The 22,224-nt window shown below is 45.3% G+C and overlaps 1 protein-coding gene across 7 annotated transcripts in view; it reads left to right on the top strand.

Moving 5' to 3' along the window:
* TEP1 (telomerase associated protein 1) overlaps window positions 1-22,224 on the top strand; it is a 1,080,103-nt gene that overhangs the window by 347,627 nt on the left and 710,252 nt on the right. For all 7 annotated transcript variants that reach the window (XM_086931874.1, XM_086931872.1, XM_086931869.1 and 4 more), the window contains one exon: window positions 3,107-3,234. In XM_086931874.1, coding sequence (XP_086788000.1) covers window positions 3,107-3,234 — 128 coding nt within the window. The remainder of the gene's footprint in view (window positions 1-3,106; window positions 3,235-22,224) is intronic.

The following is a 22,224-nucleotide window of genomic DNA, read 5'->3' as shown; positions in this document are numbered from 1 at the left end:
ACAGCAGCTTTGATCCTCCTCGATCTCTCGCACCCTTCAACACTGTATACTACCACACACTGATCAAAAGACTCCACCACATCGGCATACAAGGGGACGCGCTCAGATGGATCACCTTCTTCCTCACTAGAAGAACCCAGACAAACCCTCTTCCAACTTTCACCTATGAACCCAAGGAGATCACCTGCAGTGTCTCCAAGGTCTCATCCCTCCACCCCATCCTCTTCAACGCATATATGACCCCGCTGGCCAACATAGTTCGATCCAACGGTCTCACATTATTTCCTACTCAGACGACACCCAACTCAGCCTCTTACCCACAGACGACCCTACCAGAACCAACTTCCACAGATGCATGACAAACGTCGCAGACCTGATGAAGAACAACTGCCTGCAGCTGAACACAGACAAGACTGAAGTACTGATCTTTGGCAACGACGACTCCTGGTGGACATCAGACCTAGTACCCGTTACCCACTTCCTCCAACCACTTCTGAAACCTCAGAATCCTCAATGATTACAAGCTTACCATGAAATCACAGATAAACACTGTCTCCCATCTGCTTCCTCACTCTGCGCATGCTACATAAGATCTTCAAGTGGCTATCCTTACACATGAGACGCACCGTGACACAAGCACTCATCACCAGCCGACTGGACTACGGCAATGCCCTCTATGTGGGGAAAGCTGCACATCTACAGAGACTTCAGACCATACAGAACACTGCAGTAAGACTAATCCTCAGCATTACCTGACGACCCCACATCACACCCCACCTCCGGAAACTCCGCTGGCTCCCCGTCCATAAGACATGCCAATTGAAGCTGCTGACCCACGCACACAAGGCTCTACACTAATAAGGACACACCTGCATTAACCACTGCCTGGGCTTCCAGCAACCATCAATAAGACTACGCTCTGCCTCCCTTTCCCTTGCCCGTACTCCTTGCATTTACCAAAGCAGGAGTGGAGGACTCTCCTTCTACCACATCGGAGCAAATACCTGGAACAGCACCCCCGGACCGTCACCTCACTTCCGGAATTCCGAATGGTCCTTAAGACCTGGCTTTTCGAATAATTCATAAGGGCCTGCAAGTGCCTGGATACCTGCTCGGGTGATTAGCCGCGCTTTATAAATCCTGATTGATTGAATAAAAAGGGTGAATAAAAATGGAGATAGGTCGACACCCATGTTTAGTTCCACAATTTAGATTTAGAGTGCCTATATATGAAGTGTTTAATATCAAACTCGCCTTGGCGCCAGTATAAAGATATTTTTAAATATTTATAATCTGTGAGGGAAAGCCAAAACTTTGTAAAATAAAAAAGGGCTCTCCCAGTACGCAAAATCCAAAGCCTTTATGTCTAATAAAAATACCGCTGCTAGAGTCTCAGTGGTATTAAAAAAAAAATGTAAGCTTCGTGTAAATATTCGTTGTTGGCATATAGTTGTCGCCCACTATAAAACCATTTTGACCTACTGGATCAACTCACCTGCTATTCTATTAATTCTTTTAGCTATCAGTTTAGAAATTATTTTATAATTGGAATTCAAGAGACTAATGGGTCGATATGAATCCTATTTTTCCTATCATTTGTGCTTGAATTAAGAGGATCGAAAATCGAACAGCCTACATATTTTTCAGGACTTTCTAGCAATAGATTATACTTTTGCTTCTGGCCATGTGGGCAATGCATAATTGCCTTGAACGTCCTGGAAATCATGTTGATTTTTCCTTCTCAGCAGGTAACTTAAAGATCATATCGTTCTATGTAAGCAGGCTTAACAGGCACAATATACATGCTAATGAAACTTTGGTGTTAACACAGTCCTGCTGTTATTTTTCTATGAAAACTCACATCTCCACAAGTATTCTTTCACATTTGTCCATGTTTAATAAGTAGTCTGACTTCCATTCTCATCTACATTAGGTGCTCCCAAAGAAGAGTTGATCACTATTTTTGGCCAAAAGACTCTAGGCCAAGATACATAGCTTTCAGACAGATAAAGGATGGTGGTCTTGGATTAATTGCACTATTGGTCACCAGTTACTTACTAATGCTAGTGTATACACCTTTGTAGAAGGTAAACCTGTTCCATTAACAGATCTTTTTCAGTCTCTTTTCCAGATACCTGACAAGATAATTATTGAGGGTAATTTCAATTTTGTGCAGCAACCCGAATTTGACTCTCCTACATTCAATAAAATGCAGATCTAATCAAAACTGCAGGGTTCCTCTACTTGTGTCAGACGTGCTAGACTTAATAGGTCTTTGCAGATCGAAATTTCCAAATATTAGAAACTTCTCTTGTTACGCAGCTAGGCATAAATCTCATTAAAATATCATCAGACCTTGAATTAGCGCAACTGTTGAGTTAACCAAACAGCTTCTCAGATCATTCAGTTTTAGAACTATTGCCAAAGTGTGCAAGTCCCATCTGACGAAAAGATAGAGGTTTGATAAATGTTATCTAGAAAATAGATTATGGGTTTTAGAGACTAGTGCAGCAACCAAGAAGTATTTTTTATTGAACATGGTAAAAAAAACAGAACGATTTTCTATCTGAAAAGTCCTTATCTTCTAAAACACATATGTATACTAATAACTGTTTCTATCACTACCACAACATCTAATAGAACATTGTACCTTATCATTCCGCAAGAATTACATGTATCACAAGTAGTAGAAGTCATTTGTCTGTTTTAGGCAATCAGTCTTTTCATATATCCTTACACGGATATGGTGTTTTATCAGTACATTAATCTTCCTCCATATTTGTGTCTCCAAGCAGGAAGCAACAGAATTACTCTTTCTCTAATTTTTAGTCCAAGATGCTTTTGAGGTTGATAAAAAATTTAAGAATTTTGCATGAACGATAAAGAATTTTCAAACACTATTTGATTTTTATTGGTTAATTTGTAAAGCGGTGTTTGCAAACAAACATGTACTTTGCCATTGGTACTAATGAATTGGAAATTTCCCCCAAAATTGGATTGGAGCAGAGCACAGTTTCAATGTAATGGGTACAGTGCAGAGTGTTTATGTTCACACTAGTGGGTGTTTGTTTTTCAAGATGCTTTAAATCCTATTTTCTGTTTTTAGGTGGACACTTTCCTGATGATTAGTGATCACTGTGTGGATTCCTTCTTTATGTCAGCCTTAAATTTGTACCGGCGCCAGGTCAACGCAGACTCCCTGTTCATTAATTTACAGCCAGATCAGGGAAGCAGGTGAGGTCTTGTGTACCAATTCAATGACTTTGGGCCTTAGTTAGAATTTGGTGGACAGAGTTACTCTGCCACAAATGTGACAGCTATCCTGCCCACGTTATTTGAAGTCCCATATGATAATGTAATTAGGCACTTGTAATAAGGTGGATGAGATATCTGTCACATTTATGACGGAATGACCAGATGACCGAATAACCAGTCTACTAAGCTCTAAATCAATCCCTAATTGTATATTGTGCAGCCTGGAAGAAAGGTTCAGAATGTGTTACCTTTTATGCTATGTATAATACCAAATGTGACTTAAAATCTTAAGTCCATGCCAAATGTATGAGTAAGTTAGACCCAGAAACGTTGTTCAATGAAAAATGTAAGACCTGGGGAAACGCAGAGCCTACATTCCACAATGTACAAACAAGCCATGCATCGATTCAGTATGTACTGTAATAATGTGAAGACCAAGTGAATCCAGAAATCACCTCCCATGGCAGGTGTACCCAAGAAAGTTTTCTCTGACAAGTTTAGTACCAGCTCCCTGGAGCCCATGTTACATGATAATTTTAGGACTAAATATAAGGTTCAGTCTAGCAGTAGATGGTGTGTCCAGCACTGAGCGTCCGTTGTTATACATAGGACCCATGCAAATGTTCAGCTTACTGTACATTCCCTGCAAGCAGAGCACTTTAGGCAATACCCGTTCATCACTCCTTCTTCCACTTTTTACTCCAGGAGACTTCCATCCTATTAACTACTTTTCTCTTACCTACCATCAATCATATCCACAATATGTTACTGGCATCAAACTGGAATTCGTATTTCATGTGTTATTCCAAGTCGACCCCATTGAGCTACTTGTGCTTCCCTTGTGTTCTTGCGCTCTGGATCAACTTGCTCCAGATCCACAGCTGCTCATTTATTGGTATGTAGGCCAAACTGCTACATCCAACCCTCTTCTTTTCCAGCGCTTGATGGCGTCCATTCTTCCTATAGAACAGAGGTACGTACAAAAGCACAACCGTAGGGCAGAGTTGGAGTCCGTCCGTGGGCCCATTCCTTGCCTCCCTAGAGCATCTTGGTGCCACAACACCATTCCTGTGATCTAGAAAAGACAAACAAAAAGGTGAATGGTGGTATGGTGTGGTTCTGCCCCAAAAGGAGCAGTCCAGACAGAACACCTCTTGACATTTGTATTCATTATTTTCTGTTTTTCAGTGATCTTTCTACCATTGCTTATTCACAGGCCTTCCGTATAATCTTTTTATGGAACGCCTACATAAGGACTAGAGTACTGTGGGCTAACTACTTCAGGTACTGGTACCCTGTGTGTGGCATCAAGGCTTTATACCGGTGTAAGGCTTTTCTTTTGGGTGTCATCATAGGAACGATCTGGTCTACAGGGAAGATACTGTTTTGCTGGTTCAGTGTTATGCTGATGAATGCTATCCTTTCAAGTTATCTCTCTGATAAATTGATTCTGATGCATCTAACATTTTGAACATTGTGTTTTTCGCAGTCTCTTCGAATTCCTCATATCAATTCTGATTAAAAAAAACCTGCAAAACGAATGAAAATTCTTTTTGTTCCCATTACCTCTCCTTTTCACACCCCTTTGCCTCAACTTCCATGCAATACTGCACTCTTTTGTTTCTCTTTTGGTACCCTGTGTACATTTTTGTCCCTTTCCTGCTCATTCTTTTCTCTCCTGTAAACTTCTCCTCTTCTGTTCAGCGGCACCTGTTTGCACACTACAAGTTCTGCTCTCCTACATTCTACAGCTTTTCTAACTCTCTAGCTTCCTCGCCACGCTTCTGATCCACTGCTGGAGAGAGCGAGAGAATAAATATGAGAATGTCTGTTTCCGCCATGCTGCCCTTCATCCCCCTCCACCCTGGTTGTCTCTCCCCTTTTTCGCTTAACAGTCCAGGTCATTTGTGCATATGCCATCTCCCTGCTTTTGAGCTCTAGCAAAAAAGGAAATAATTATTCATTTCTTTATAATTCCATTCTAATGTTTACCCTTCCCCTTTCTTAAATAACTATTTTATTTTGCATTTCCTTCATTGTTAGGAATTGTAGCTGAACATTTGTATTTATGAATACCTGTGACTTGGGATTTTATGCTGTGTTCCTAGTGACTATTTTCCTTATCTCGTCACCTTCCGTTAAGTGGCATTGATCTTTTCTCTTGTTGACATTGTGCAACCAATAAAGTTGGAGATTCATTTGAATGTCATATGTTCCTTTTGCAATCTTGCTGTTTGTGATTTTGGGACCTTCACTACGATCCGAGAATACGATTTTGCTTTGGTAGACGCCCAGCTGTGGTGATCTGTTTTTGCCCAAAAATTACCTAGTCTGTAAAAGCAATGTGAGGTGCACAGTGAACCAAACGCTTTTCCTTGGAACAGTTGAAACACAGTTGCACAATTACTGGCAAAACGCAATGCGTTTTATGACATGGTTCGAGGTGTAGCACAGAGGTCCTTCTGCTGCTTAATTTTCCTGGGCACCTCTACAGGTTCCATAAACGTTTCCCAGTCCGTGCTGGTATCAAATGTGGCTAAGTGTTAGATTTCTGCTTTGATGCAACATGACCCTTACTTCACCACCTCTTACATGAGTAAAATAGAACAAAGCAAACACAAAAGATGATGGACGGAGAGCTGAAACTTTTCAGACACTCACCCCCAGTCACAGATCTGGGTTGTTCTTTAGCTCACTTTGCCACCCCAGTTCAGACCCAGCCATATGCAAATCAGTCTTGACTCGATTCCTCATGGGAACAGTCCAGCCCGAACTTCCAAGGCAGGTCTTCCCTGGACCGGAAGCTAGCATTCTGGGACCGGTTTCAGGGTTACAACCCCCATCAGCCAGGCTAGCTTGAATCCAGTGGCAAAGTGGGGCAAGAGACGCATGTCTGGTCATACCCTGCCAACTTAGAGTGAACAAAGCAAACACAAGGAGATGATGGACGGAGCACTGAAACTTTTCAAACACTCACCCCCAGTAGAACAGGAAAAAGCTGCCTAGTCTAAATGCACTGTCTACTGCTCATGTGCAGAAGGTTGCAGCCTTTCTGAGCACCAAACCACTACATGAGACAAATTAGGCTATAAGTATTCTTGCATTAGTAATTCCCGATGGATACTGTTACCTACAGATTGCTCTTCACTTGAACCCTCTCCAGGTCCCAGGCTGGATACAAAACTTAAAATAGCTTTCATGCACCAATATTCGACAGCCAGCTCTTTCCTAGCTATAGGTTTCACTTTGGATATGACATAATGGAGCTGTATAAAGCACTGTGCTGACACAGAGATGTCAGTTCCTTTTTTTCCTGCGCTATGTGATGAGTTGGTCTCCTCTGAACAATTTTTACCATTCAATTCGCTTTACAGCAGTGTGTCTGGAAAATATCTCCTCCTAAAGTTCTAGGTATAAAGAGATGTAATTCCTACAACTTACATATGTCGATCGCTTCATGGTGCAAAATGAGTGCCAGAAGAAGCAGGATCGTTACAGATCCATGTCTCTCCTCAGGTTCTGCTTCAGCTCGCCTTCGACCAGCAAGTCCTCGAAGTGGGGTGCCTCCAAGAGATAAGAGACGTCTTCCTAGAACAAGCAAAAGAAACATCACAGTAGGGATTTTTCAGCCTTTCAGCATCATTCCCACTGAAGGAGTATGTACTCTAGTCAGTGGCATCTTTCTCCAAACCTGACTTTGGAGCCAGATTTATTAGAAATTCCATTAAACTCAGATTCTGCCACAGATCTGTCTCTAGACCTGGAACACCTTCCTCCAATTCCAGTTTTCCAGCAACTGGGGTTGACCCTTAGCAGATTGTGGCATTCACCCCGGTTATGCTGTCCCCTTTTCCGAACCACTTTGACTCCCTCTGGCGTTCCTTTGGCCTGCTGACCAGGCTTTCACCACCAGCATCTTCCCAGCACTGGTCATCTCCATTTCAACACATCCTGTCGTAATTTTTGAGCCGGCAAGCTCGCTTCCCACATTGTAGCATTTGCTGGTTGTTTCCCCGCTCGCACCATTCTCAAAGCTGCTAGTTCTGACATCAGATTGAAGACAGTATTTAGCAAACATTTCAAAGACTGTGGCCATTCTGGTAATGTCTAGATGTAAAGCATAGCAAATGATGGAGGAATTGTCCCCTAATAGGTCATTGCTTCCCATTGAACACTTTAGCTGGTTTGGGGAGCTTTTGTTTTGTCAGATCCAGGCCCCATTCAGATGCTTAACTTAGTTTACCACGAACATGATTATATCCATGAGATGAGCCATCTTCTTCAAGACAATCCCATGCCACCCCCACAACCTCTTCCTCCCCGGCTGTTGCAGAAAATGCTGGTGACTTTCTGATGTATACTAAGTGCAGTTTCCTCACCTCTTACATATCCCAGACACCAGAGATGATCTGGACATTTTCATTTGTTCTTTTATATTGGTTGGTAGAGGGCGCTGGTTTCACTTTGGTGCCGAAGCACCACCATCATGATGTCACTGGAGCTATAAAACCCCAACCTCAGCATCCTGGTGTCAGTTATTATTTTCCCTCTAGAGATAGAGAGCTACCTCAGAAGGTTTTCCTCAGATAACATTTCAGTGCAGTGCAAGGAATTTCTTCCTATGCATTCTGGCTTTAAGCTCTCCCAGAATTGTGATTGACAAATGTCCACCACAGACCTTTACTCCATCTGCCGCTGGTACTTGGATTTGTATAATTCCTCGCATACCCATAATCACTGCCTCAGCATGCATCGTTATGGCCATAAAGGAGAGGGAGGCCAAGCTGTTCATGGCTCTGGATGATCGCCGGAGCTACCGTCGATCAAGGCCATGTTTGCAGTTTCTCTCTCCATCTTCCTCCAAGTCATTGAGTGGCTAACGCAAAAAGCATCAGAAGCACAAGCAAAAGTGTTGTGCTTCACCACTAAGTAAGTCACCTCATCGTTCTCACCTTGTAAGCACTCTTAGTCAGAGCCTGAGTTTGAGCTCATTGCTCCTCTGGATCTGGCACATGTGGCTCCACTGACCCTAGAGCTTTCTTCAGAACCAAACCTTCTGGCAGCCACGCAGCTGCTCCCTCTACCCCAAGCTCCCCACTCTGGGGTCTGAACCCCAGCATTTCTAAATGTGATGGTCAACCTCTTTTGTTGAGTGACGTTAATCTCTGGAGCGCCTTTGGGCCTCATGGGACATTGTGGAATCCCATTCTATATGTAGATGGGTCACCCATTGGTGCCACATGTACTGTTACTCCATAAAGGTCTGATGTCAGACATAATTGGCGTTCTCCCTGGTGTACACATATATGGCAGGTTTCTGGGAAAAAAAACTGGCCCCTGTAAATAAGGATAATACCCTAACAAGGAAATAAACTAGTTTGAAAAAAAGTTTGCACGGGGCAGAAGTGCTAATAATACATCTGTGCTAACAGCTATATCATAAATATGCAAACAAATAAATAATTGAACTGGATCACCATGATATACCAAAATATATTCTGTTTATTATTTTTATAAATTTTTCTTTTCTTTTTATTTCTTTGGTTTGTGACTGTTGCCAAAAAGTCTTAAATATCATTACATACAAACAAACAACAGTAAAAATGGTTAAAAACACAAGGTATTTTACTCCATTTGATATATCAATTATTATGATGAGGTATGACCACACAAAAGGAAAAACAATCAAAAAAGAGAGAAAGAAAAAGAAAATATATATTTGATGACAATAACAATGATGTAACAGTAGATCCTGGGGTTTAAAGCTGGAATTAGATGTTAATATCCAAAATTAATCAGGAAACACTGGTTGAAAGACATAGATGTCACCAACGCGTTTCAGTCATGGACCTTCCTCAGGGTGAATCTACCAGTGGCATACTAAAATACAGAAAAAATAACATCAATATATATCTACTATAGAGATGTAAAAAGCACTCAACACCTAACTGTAAAAGATTGACCAACCCAACCCTCCCCACATAATGCAGGCTTCTAAAGTGCAGTAACAGAGTAGCCTTCCAATCTCACCAAAGTGTTAGAAACATTTTTTTTAGCTAAAAGAAGGGAAAGACCCCAATTACCAAATCCATTCGTTCATTCATATGACCAGATCAGTAATAAAATGATACTTCTAACTAGGAGTAATGAATACGTCCTAATTTGCTAAATGAATACTTACCTAACAATTATATGTGTGGAACACTAGCATACAAAGAATCTTGTGGACACTGTTATTGATGTAAACTTTCTCAGTTTCACTCCCACTCGAGGGTATGATACCTATGATAATGATATAAATATACAAACAAATGCTTAGGCCTGATGCCCAATATAGTGAACCTACATGAACTAGTCTAAATGTCCCGTTTGGTATTTACCTTCAATGGTGAAGTTTTATAGTAATCAGAGTTGTAGAGGAACATTAACACTTCCGATAAAGATGCATTCAAGCATAAGAATGGAAAATCTAGTGAAGAAAAATTGATTTTATGACAATATTATTGTATTTGTAAATCAGATCACTATCTGTAAGCTAAGTACCAAAAAAGACAAGGGACTCTTACCTCTTTAATTTTATCTATGTATTCACCTATTGTTGACAGGCAAACTCCATTTAATCAAAAACCTCTGGGCAGGGGAAGCTTGTATTGCAGCCTAAAATTTCAAATGTAGACCAAGATAATGTCTTTAGTATGGTAAGATAGAAAAAAGATGAAAAAATCAATAGATAAAAACAAAAGGGGGGATGCCAGAATCCTTGGGATCCTCAATTCGATCACCATCCATGCCATACTTATATATGCTTCATTGGTTTTCAGGTGATGTGCAAGGAGGTAGTCCTTTGTCTGAGCTGGCCTTTTCGATGAGAAGGCAGATTCTCTCAAACACTCCAGTTCACGCTCCAATAAATGTACTAATCCCACCTCGGAAGACTATTCCTAAAATGGGATTATGACCCCATTCCCATTTGGTATTTAGATGGGGTACGATGTAGGTGTGCCTATCAAATGCAGAATCAGTATTCCATATTTCAGTGTTTTGTGACCAAAATCAGGTCGCTAATCATTGAAAACTGATCGACTCCGGAGTCGTAATCAATTCACTAAATTAAATGTTCCCTTTAAGACGCCTTCCACATAGACCATTGCCAAATATCACACAAGTACTTTCTTTATATTTGCACAATTTCTTGAAGAAAAATGGACTGCATTTAAAAAACAAAAGCTAACTTTATTAGAAGACAATGACAGACTTAATGATCTGCTAATCTAAGCAGGTCACAGTCCCTGTGATGGCCAACAATCAGAGCAAGTTTGCAACCTTTCTAATTAATATGCATGACGTAAGTTGGTTTAAGACTCATTTGGAGCTGGAATTTTATTAATCAACACATTAGTACATAGGTTGATTAGTAAACTTCAACAATGGTCTCAAATTGCAACCAGTTTTTTGTGTCCAGTAATTTTTACTCCTGCCTTATGTTCTTGATTGTCATTAATACATCTGGGAGTGTTAGCTAGCTGCAGGTTTTGGCAGTTTGTCCTCCTTATACTATATTTTTTCCAGACAAATTGGTTGTTAGGACTAAGGCTTCTTTCTTGCAGAAGGTCGTCATATATTTTCACTTCTCAGTGCATCACTGTGCTAGCAATCTACTTGTCTCCTCTTCCTACCAAAGAGGAGAGACTGAATCACCTGGCTCCTTGTATGGTCCTCAGTTTTTACCTTGACAGGACCTGTGAGTACCAGATTGTTGATCAGATTTTTCTTGGCTGTGCTAGCTTCAAGAAAGGCTACGTGATTTAGAAGCGGACCATCTCCCACTGGGTCTTTGCTATGCTGTGAGATCTGCTATGCCTTTATCAAGAAGTATTCTCCAGAGGGCATCAGTGTTTTTCACCAAGGTGAAGGTTGCTTATTCTGCATTGTCCACGTGCGTTCTGTCCTGGATACCTGCTGGGATGTGACATGGGCTTCAGTCCCCACCATAACCAGGCTTTAGTGTCTACACTCTGAAGTTAAGTGAGAAGTCGCAAAGGTTTTACGAGTGTTTGAAGTTAAATAAGGAGCACAGTCCACCAACCTGAAGGTACTGTATGGGTATTTTATTCAAGAGGGGAGGAATCTGAAGGTAGTAGTATCTATCAGTGGAACAAATTACTTACCTTCAGTAATGATCTTTCTGGTGGATACTCTTATATACAGGCCGAATAATTACATATACCGTCTGCCTGCCAATTCTGAGGCATAGTTTTAAAATTGTTGTTAAGTTCCCAATTTAGTTTTGAAGTACTGTAGTTTTTGTAATCTCATTAGTCTTGTCTCCACCTCTGTTGTGAAAAAAGGACGGGAAACTGACTTCAGTGTGATGCAGTGTTGCCTTATATGGCCCGGTGATGTTACATCCCGGGGAGGAACCTGAAGCCAGGTTGAAACTGAGACAAAGCAGCACGTGAAAGTTATTTCAAATCTGTTGATCCACTATGATTAAATAAACACTAAATTAAATTATAGAATGTTCCCACTTGACCTGTATTTCTTCTAATATATCTTACTAATGCTATTAGTTCTGTTACCCAAATAAATTTGTGCTACACATACAGAGTCTTTTCACTGACCATGTTTTATTAATGTCTCATATTTTTTGTCATGTTTATTGGTCTTAAACACATCTTATACAAAAGTCTACATGTACATTTCCTTCCATTTACTGTGACAATATCCTGTTGTATACAGGAAATAAATAACTTGTATTTTACAGAAAGTTAAAATAGTCCCCCACATCTCACTCCACTCATTCATGCACTCATCCAAGGCCACTTCCTGTCATACATTACATTAATTCCGTGACACAGCATTCTACATATACATTGGACAACAACAAAGAAACAATATTAATTTTTCTGTTCAAGCGGGGTTGTATGAGAGGATATTGATTTTGAAGGCATCTGTATGCACAGTGACTTTGTGGACTGTGCAAACCTGCTGGCCACTTCACAGCAATGTTGCGTGAACAGTGGGCCAAACCTCAAGCCATGGTCCAAAAACCCTATTGAAAGTAGGTCCTGAGGGTGTGGGCACCGTGTGGATGGTCTTAAGGGCATGTAAGTGTCTTACCAAGGCTCGAGCAAGTGCAGCAAAATCTGGTGTGTTCCTGTTTCTACTGAAAAACAAATGTTCCCTTTGGTGATTTATTGATTATATTTGGTTTTAACTGAAGACCAGAAACCCTAATCGTACCTAATCGTACCCCCACAAGTGACTTCTGAGTCCGATCTAGTCCAACGATTAGACCCTGTGGGACCTGAGTGCCCAAGACCATTGTTTACCCCAAATCACAATCTTCAAGGAGGCAATGCTGCAGCTCTTTCAAATGCATTCGGGTTCCTCTGGTGCACCTTTGGGCCTCAAGGTGCTCGATTTGGATTTCCACCTTCAAGTCCTCTCTTGGTGTCAATTTGACTCTGTGGGGACTGGTCCTGAGACAGTCCACCGCATTTTCATACTTCCACTCCAGCCCCAGGGTCTGTGCCACTTCCTTCATTGCTGACGCCAAGATCTCTGGTGCGACCTAGGAACGGGCTCCACATTGTCCCCAGATACTAATCCTCAGCCTCTCTCTTTGTGCCATTAATATCAGAGAATTGTGACCTTTTTTGGTTCTGATTCTGATTCTGACACGGTTCAGGGTATGCAAAATGTTCCATGACACTAACGATGACGAGGATTCGGATAACTTTTCCCCACCCTGCACCCACTATACTGATTATGGACAATGATCCCAATTTTCAGGCTCAATTCTGGGTGTCATTGTGGTTTGCCTTGTGACTTCAACTCCTCGCCTTGTGTATTCTTTTTCCCAAATGTCAGATGGTATACGCAGTGCCTGCAGTGGAACCTTGTGTTTCTGTTGGTCCTGCACCAGGGATTCCCTGCAGGCTCCATCCAGATCTCACAGGAGACAGCTTGGTATTTTTTGTGGTGGCTGACCAGTGCCAATACTTCCACAACTGGACGTTTAGTCATTTCAGATGCATCACTGTTGAACTTGGGAGTGAGGGGGGAAGGGGTGTGTCTCCTGGGAGAAGTAGACATCTGAGTCCTTTTTAGGTCTCGCTGGAGACCTATTGTGATTAAGTCGGCTCTCAAGGGGCGTAGACAGGGGCACACGCGGCGATTTCACAGCGTGGACACGCATGCCCCGCCCCCCGGAGCCGTGCACATCTCCAGAAGCCGATTGCCAGGGTCAGCCATGCCTCTCCAGTCACACGCGCACACACACTGCATACACGCACGCGCACACACATACACTGCATACACACACGTTGACACACAGGTGCCAAGCCCCCCAAGCCCCACTTACCGCCTCAGCCGCCTCTCCTGACTTCTGCTGCCATCCACGTCTGCCGTGAGCGTGCACATCCCGAGACCGGAAGTTCGGGAGAGTGCACGCTCACGGCCTGTTCTTTCTTCAGCTGCTAAAATCTCCTACTACTTGCTTTTATCTGACTCGCTTTTTATCCGGGGTTTTCTGGGGCTGAGACTTTTTGTGCCTGGGCTGGAGATTAGCTGTGGACCCGTTTCAGTTTTACAATATACTTATTTTAGCTTCAAACAAAGCAAACTGTTTCCAAATCGTTTTTTAAGTAAAGACATTTTAAAAACTGTTAAAAAGCATTAAGACAGTTTTGCAAATATACAGATTTTTTTTTTATTCATGAAAATTGGTCTCAAACCATCTTCAATATTTGCTAACTTTAAAATACATGTTTTAAAGTACTTACTGCAAAATCTATGCATTTGTAGAAAAACATAATATGGGTAGCAGGAATATCTGAATCATAGCTTCCCCACTTGTTCAGCTTCTGCGATGTTGGAAAAATGACTCCCTTTCTGTGCCTTGATTCAGTGTAGCAAGCTAGCGACATCGCAGCCACCTAGAGATTTCAAGGATGGGAAAAAGAGGGCTGCTCAGCCCGGGGCCCGTGCGTCAGTGACCTCTGGTGACTCGTCGCTGGTACAGGTGGTACGCATGCACAGTTAGTCTATAAAAACTAATCTCCGATTGAAGCTGCCCTGTGTGGATATTACTAATGATAAAATAATATGCTGGGGCCCTGTCCGGAGTAATAATCACGAACATTCAAAAAATAAATGTAAAAAAACTGACATTTTGGCTGAGGAAAGTCTTTAACATGTCGATCAGTGATTGAAATATATGTGTCGATGCTGAACAGTAACCATATTGGTGGTGGGGTGTATCTTCATTTGTGTAAACATTACTGAATAGTGCAAGCTCCCAAACCTCTGTAAATATCGCTACTAACATGCTTTTTGCACAGAAAAGTTTTCCGTTACAATAATCAGTACATGGTTGACTTTTAGCCGCTTGTTTTATATATCCACTACACAGCGCTCTGAAACCCATTTGTGTGGGTCTGCGCATACAAATAAGATCTTAAAGCACTGTACTCGGAGTTGGCACACTGAAGGAGGCATCACTGTAGCATTAAGGAGCCCCGGGATCAGCCTCACTTCCGCCTACGCAGCTGTTCTGCGTGGAACTGCTCCAGAGGAGTGCACTTGAGGTTCTCTTACAGAGAATATGGCAGCATTTTCTGATGCGCCGCAGCTTGATTGCTCGACTACCGACAGCTCTCCTCCGTCCACGAGGGCTGGGGCCACCGTCTAAACCTCCCCCGCGAGCTAAGACAACCCCTGGCTGGCCACTGGAGCCCAGGTTTCCAAAGCCGGAAATCTCCCACAGGACCGCTCCTATGACTTAAGATTTCCAACGTTTATTGGCTTACATCTCTCGGGAACAACACACTCCGGTTTCCAGGAGTCCTTAAACTCCAGGGTTACTCATGTAGTTGATCCACCTGACGCAACATTCAGTAAGTGACGCAGTTATGCGCATTCGGACACGTATGTTATTGTCCACAGGCACAATATTGTTTACAGTGCACAACCCCCTCTCCTGCACCCTGTGAATCTCAAATGTGTCGCTTCGCTTTCACAACCTAAGGCAGGTACGGCTTCCATTCTCAGTCGCTTTGTAGAGTTTCCACAGAGAATCTGTCTGCAAATTGTTCGTTGGCTGCCATAAACTCACTGCGAGCAGCACCCTGGACTACCCGCAGCCCCCCACTGAACATCTACATTTAAACGCCCACGCCTCCATTTACGAACGTGGAAGATTCTCCCTTCCTTTCTCCGAATTGTATTTTACAAAAGAAAAATGGTATGCAACAAAAGTCTACCAGCCAGCAAGCGAATTCGAATCCGACACGTTGCTTTTTCACACTTGACAATCGGGTGTGCAAAAACGTTGGGAACCGTGCTCTTTTAATACTCCAGCTGGTTTAGAACCGACAGCATCACTGCCCACACTCCCCCAGTGCTGGAGTGTTGTGCTCCCTCTAGAGTTGCAGGACAGTCCCCCTTCCCCGGTGACCTGGTGGTGAGGGCCTGCAGTTCTGTGAGATAAGATTGTAGTAGCAGGACGCCCCAGACCTGGTCTATTCACCTCTCTGGTTTGTATTTCACGTTTTGCTTAATCTTGCATTCTCGGTTTGCTATTTCCAGGATGCTGCATTTTTCTTTCAGGCAGCATATTACTCGTGTATAACGTACACTTTGGACTGATTCGCCTCAGGTGTTTACAACTGGCCATGATTGACAGGTCTGGAGTTCAGGCTGAAGTCAAAGCTAGTTTCTCACAGTGCCTGTCAGTAGGTCAAAAAGGTTTTCAGAATAACGTGGTCATCCAACGCATGGCCTCTGTGAACAGTGCTCACAGCAATGGTCACTATTCCAGCTGCAAGTGTGACTCTGCAAATGTGGGTTAACAGGTATACAGTTGTCAAAATATTGACAACGCGAAAAGACCTGTGCACTGCTACAGGTGAATGGGTGTGTTTTGTGTATGGGCGGTGAAGTAAAGGAGATGCAAGTAAGTGCTTTCAGGAAAGAATGAAAAGAGGGTGCTTAAGACGAAAGAGATGAGGTGGAAGACATGCACATGGGTGAGGCGCATATAGAAAAAAAAAGGCCTACATGTGTAAGAGTGAACATAACACGAGTGATGGAGACACTAAAGACCGTTGTCCCTTGCACGTTTTATTCAGACTCACAATTTCAGATCTGAAACATTTTCAACATTATTAATTTCAACAAAACCATATTGCTCATTTATCTTAAACAACAATCAAAGCCAATAGTTCTGGTTGAATTAAGGTGGTGTCATATATATGGCTGCAGTAACAGAAAGTAGCCAAAATACTGGCTGGGTGCACACTATGGTAATCACAGAAATGCAGTTGCAGTGTTAAAACCACGCTCTTATTTAAACACAAGGGCCACGCCCACTTTATGAGCCCCCCCAACCCTTTTCATCAAGTTTAAAGTCCTGGCAACACAGTATACCTGCGACTGACTTATTGCACACAAAGTGAGTGAGCCATCTTTAAAGGTCCCCACCACCTTTTGTTATCGGATTCCTCGGCCAACATTTCCCTTCTACCTCACATACTGAATGATGAAATGGTTACGCTACCTCATACGCCTCCTTACTCACGTACTGTTAAAGAGGTATGTACAGTTTCCGCACCCCGGTGTACCTCACTGCCTGGGATGACTACTATTCTCCCATTGTAACTCTGGTGGAAGTTACAATCACACCACCCCATGCTAGAGTTTACAGTGGCGTGCCTCCCCTAGACATCGCGTTTTCTAGGGTTTGTAGTTAATTCGCTTTCCCTGTACCCGTTACGTTAAATGGAAATGCTGGGAAACGCTATCCCAGACACCCCGGTTGCTGCTGAGAAGTGCTGGTACTTTCCCTCGCACATCAGAGTAGCGCCGGCACACAGCACCTGCCAGTCTAAAGCACTGGCCATATCTTGAGTCTGCTTACGTGTCCTCGCCCTCCCCCGTGTATCACACCTGCGGCTGGGGTACCTCTTGTAGGAGATAAAACATTCTCATCACAAATCGCTGATGGCTTGTTTTGTGGTGGAAGTGAATGCAAAGCCAGTGGTGGACACGGCTCACCTCTTGCTTCTTACACAGGCAGCGGGGGTCCCTGCTCTCGTCACCCCTCGGGTACTGGAGGGGTTTCCCACTCGTTATCTTACAGTATCAGCAGTGCTCTTTCCTCCTCTCACTTCCAGGTGAGCGGGGTCTCCCTCACCTGTTGGTTATTTTACAGTGATACCCAGTGACCTCACCGGCTGCGAGAGAGCGGGACCCCCCCCCCCATCGCTGCGGTCACACAGCCCCCCACCCCACCACCTCACCTCCTGCTGCGGGCCCGGCCGGGGCTGCTGCTGCTGCCGGCCCTCGGACTCGCTGACCAGCGAGGTCTTGAGCTCGGCCAGGTCGCGTTCTGTCAGGCCCCGGCTCTCCCGGCTCTTCTCCTCCTGCTCGCCCTCCTCCTTGAAGGAGATCATCTCGTCGTTGGCCCCCAGGTCATCGCCCCCGCCGCTGCTGAGCTGGGGCATGGTGACGGCCGGGGGGGCTCCGGGTGGAAGAGGCCCCTAAGGGTGGACTGGAAGGGTCCGGGCTGCTCTGGGAGGGTCAAACACTAGAGGGGGCTCTGGATCCTTAGTGGGGGCGGGGGCCCTCCATGTGCTCGGGCGTTACTTCGGGGAGGGGGTCGTTTCCTGCTCTGTCCGGTGAGGGTAGTTTTCTTCCCTGGTTGGGGGTGGGGGGTGCTGGGAAGAGTGTTGTTCTTTCCTTGCTCGTGGTGGAAGCGGTGCAGACTCCCCTCTTCTGTTCTCCTGGTTGGGGCTGCTCCCCGGGCTCTGCTTCTCTTGGGGCGGGGAGCTCCTCCCTCTCTCGGTGGTGTACCGGTCGGGGGGTCTCCGGTGTCCCCGGAGCCGGGCTCTATGCTGGCTCCAAAGTTTCCCTGCGCCGGCTCTGCTGCTGGGAGTCTCTGGGCGCCGGAGCGTGTGAGCTGCTGGGAGCACAGGGGGCGGGGCCACGACTTCAAAGCACACCGTCGCTGATTGACAAGGAGCGCCGCGGGGAGCAGCGCATTCTTAAAGGGACAGGAGCCGATAGAGCTGCATGCACAATGCACTGGAGAAACGCTGGGCATCCAGGCACCAATCACTCATCCCCCATGCCGGGAGACCCAAGCTCAGTGTGTGGTGGTGTGTCCCACCGCAGCTTCCTGCTTCTCTTGCTGAAACCCACACAGCCGGGGGAGGGGGGTAAAGGGGTGTCTCGGGTATTCTTAGGAAGAGGGACTTAGATTTTTTTTCATTTTCTATATACCTGTGCAGTGTGATCCCATGCAGTGTTTAATTTGTAAAAAAAAAATAAGTGACAGGGCTTTCGTCAGGAGGCAACTGCAGGTTTCATCAGTGCCCCAGCAACAGCTGCAAATGATAGTAACAACACAAATAACCATTACACTCCCCTAAGCATGACAATTGGCACTATTTCTAGCCTCAAAAGCTATAAGAATGACTTTGGGAGAAGGTACTAGTAATTTCTAATGCAAATTGAATTAATAATTACCTGTTGTTGTGGTCATCCCTAAATTAGCCAAGCAGCGCCACCATGTGCCAGACCGTCACAAGCGCCAGTGTTGACAATTAGGTGCAGTTGCCGAGCACTGAAAACCACCGACTCAAATTAAGCACTGTTGCTATGTGATGTAATCTTTGTAAGAAGGTAGGTTCCAGTAAATTAAATAAACTAGCAAATATGTGAGTTCAGTGGGTTGAGGGGCTACTGGTTGGTCCTGAACGTGGTGTTGAATTGGGAGCCAAATGTTGTAGAGCACTTACCCATTGTGCCGGGCTGTACCTCCCAATTTAACATCCTGATTTAGAGGATTACACTTGATTTTTTAGGTCGAGTTATTTATAACTCAGAACCTATTACTATTGAAAGAAAATCTCTGAAACCAGTCGGATTTCGTGCAATGCATGTTGTGCACTCAACCATGAAGCTTCCCCAGGCGTGCGCTTGGCCTCGCAAAGGCTTGAAGGCAATCTGCTTCCCCACCCGCCTGGTGTTTATGGCTTTTCTCGCTCGCTAATGCGTTTTTTTCCCCTCCCACCCTTCCTTCAATGTCCGCCGCGCGTGGCCTCTCTGTCCTTCACAGCCCCGCTCTGTCGTGGAATCTCAAATTTGGGGACTACATCTTCAAAACAAGCCTGTTTATGTTGACACTTGCAATTAGAATCCTTTCTTTATTTCCTTTCATCCTTTTTTTCCTCCTTTTCTTTCAATCCTTTCCTTCCTTCCTTTCTATCCTTTCTTGCCTTCCTTTTCTTTCTTCCATTCCTTCCTTCCTTTCCTCCCTCCCTTTCATTCCTTTCTTTCTTTCCTTCCTCCCTTCTTCTTTCTTTCGTTCTTTCTTTCTTTCTTCCCTTCGCTTCCACATTATCACTCAGCACCACCATAGCACCACTCAGCACCACCTCAGCATCACTCAGCGCTACCCCAGCATCACTCAGCGCCACCCCAGCACCACTCAGTGCTACCACAGCACCACTCAGTGCCACCACAGCATCAATCAGAGCCACCCCAGCATCACTCAGCGCCACCACAGCACCACTCAGCGCCACCACAGCACCACTCAGAACCCCCACAGCATCTCAGCGCCACCACAGCATCACTCAGCGCCACCACAGCACCACTCAGCGCCACCACAGCACCACTCAGCACCACCACAGCACCACTCAGCACCACCACAGCATCACTCAGCGCCACCCCAGCATCACTCAGCACCACCACAGCAGCACTCAGCGCCACCCCAGCATCACTCAGCACCACAACAGCACCACTCAGCATCACCACAACACCACTCAGCATCACCACAGCATCACTCAGTGCCACCCCAGCATCACTCAGCAACACCACATTATCACTCAGCACCACCACAGTATCACTCAGCACCACCACAGCACCACTCAGCACCAACACAGCACCACTCGGCATCACCACAGCACCACTCAGCATCACCACAGCATCACTCAGTGCCACCCCAGCATCACTCAGCGCCACCACAGCATCACTCAGCACCACCACATTATCACTCAGCACCACCACATTATCACTCAGCACCACCACAGCACCACTAAGCACCACCACATTATCACTCAGCACCACTACATTATCACTCAGCACCACCACATTATCATTCAGCACCACCACAACACCACTCAGCATCACCACAGCACCACTCAGCAGCACCACCACAGCACCACTCAGCACCACCACAGCATCCCTCAGTGCCACCCCAGCATCACTCAGCGCCACCACAGCATCACTCAACACCACCACAGCACCACTCAGCACCACCACAGCATCACTCAGCATCACCACAGCATCACTCAGCACCACTGCAGCGCCACTCAGCACCACCACAGCATCACTCAGCACCACCACAGCAACACTCAGTGCCACCCCAGCATCACTCAGCACCACCATAGCATCACTCAGCACCACCATAGCATCACTCAGCGCCACCATAGCATCACTCAGCGCCACCCCAGCATCACTCAGCGCCACCCCAGCATCACTCAGCGCTACCACAGAACCACTCAGCACCACCACAGCATCCCTCAGCGCCACCCCAGCATCACTCAGTGCCACCACAGCACCACTCAGCAACACCACAGCATCTCAGCGCCACCACAGCATCACTCAGTGCCACAACAGCCCCACTCAGCAACACCACATTATCACTCAGCATCACCACAGCACCACTCAGCACTACCACAGCATCACTCAGCACTACCACAGCATCACTCAGCACCACCACATTATCACTCAGCACCACTCATCACCACCACAGCATCACTCAGCGCCACTCCAGCATCACTCAGCACCACCACAGCACCACTCAGCACCACTCTGCACCACCACAGCATCACTCAGTGCCACCCCAGCATTACTCAGCTCCACCCCAGCATCACTCAGCGCTACCACAGCATCACTCAGCAGCACCACAGCATCACTCAGCACCACTCAGCACCACCACAGCATCACTCAGCACCACTCAGCACCACCACAGCACCACTCAGCACAACCACAGCACCACCACAGCATCACTCAGCACCACCATAGCACCTCTCAGCACCATCACAGCACCACTCAGCACCACCACAACATCACTCAGCGCCACCCCAGCACCACTCAGCACCACCACAGCACCACTCAGCACCACCCCAGCACCACTCAGCACCACCACAGCATCACTCAGCACCACCACAACACCACTCAGCACCACCACAGCATCACTCAGCACCACCACAGCATCACTCAGCACCACCACAGCATCACTCAGCGCCAACCCAGCATCACTCAGCACCACCACAGCACCACTCAGCACCATCACAGCACCACTCAGCACCAGGACAGCACCACTCAGCACCACCACAGCATCACTCAGCACCACCACAGCACCAATCAGCATCACTCAGCACCACTCAGCACCACCACAGCATCACTCAGCACCACCACAGCATCACTCAGCACCACCACAGCACCACTCAGCACCACCACAGCATCACTCAGCGTAATCCCAGGTTATTGGTGTCACATTTGCGAAAGTTATAACTATTGGCATTGTAAATGACAAAGCTATTAATTTAGCAAATCTCAAAACCAACACATAAATAAAAAAATTGTCATTTACAAGACCAATAGCTCAAACTTTCCTAATGCGAGACCTACTGCATTGCAAATGCTTGTTTCTCCAGCTGTGACCTAGCTCCTCATCAACCTTTTAGACCTTTGGAAAATCTGCCTGGTCCTGAATGGATACCTGCCATCCATTAAGGGCAGACTGGTGCAGGTCCTCATAGACGGCACAACAGCTATGCTGTACTGCAATAAGCAGGATGAAGTGGTCAATTGGACCTTGTTCAGGAGGCCATATCTCCCGGGAGGTGGCTGGACCAGTACAACATATTTTTGGTAGGCAATCAGCATGGTCTCTGA

Source organism: Lissotriton vulgaris, chromosome 7 (assembly GCF_964263255.1).
Source record: "Lissotriton vulgaris chromosome 7, aLisVul1.2, whole genome shotgun sequence".
In the NCBI taxonomy this organism is placed as follows: domain Eukaryota; kingdom Metazoa; phylum Chordata; class Amphibia; order Caudata; family Salamandridae; genus Lissotriton; species Lissotriton vulgaris.
This window is presented reverse-complemented; position numbering and strand designations above follow the sequence as displayed.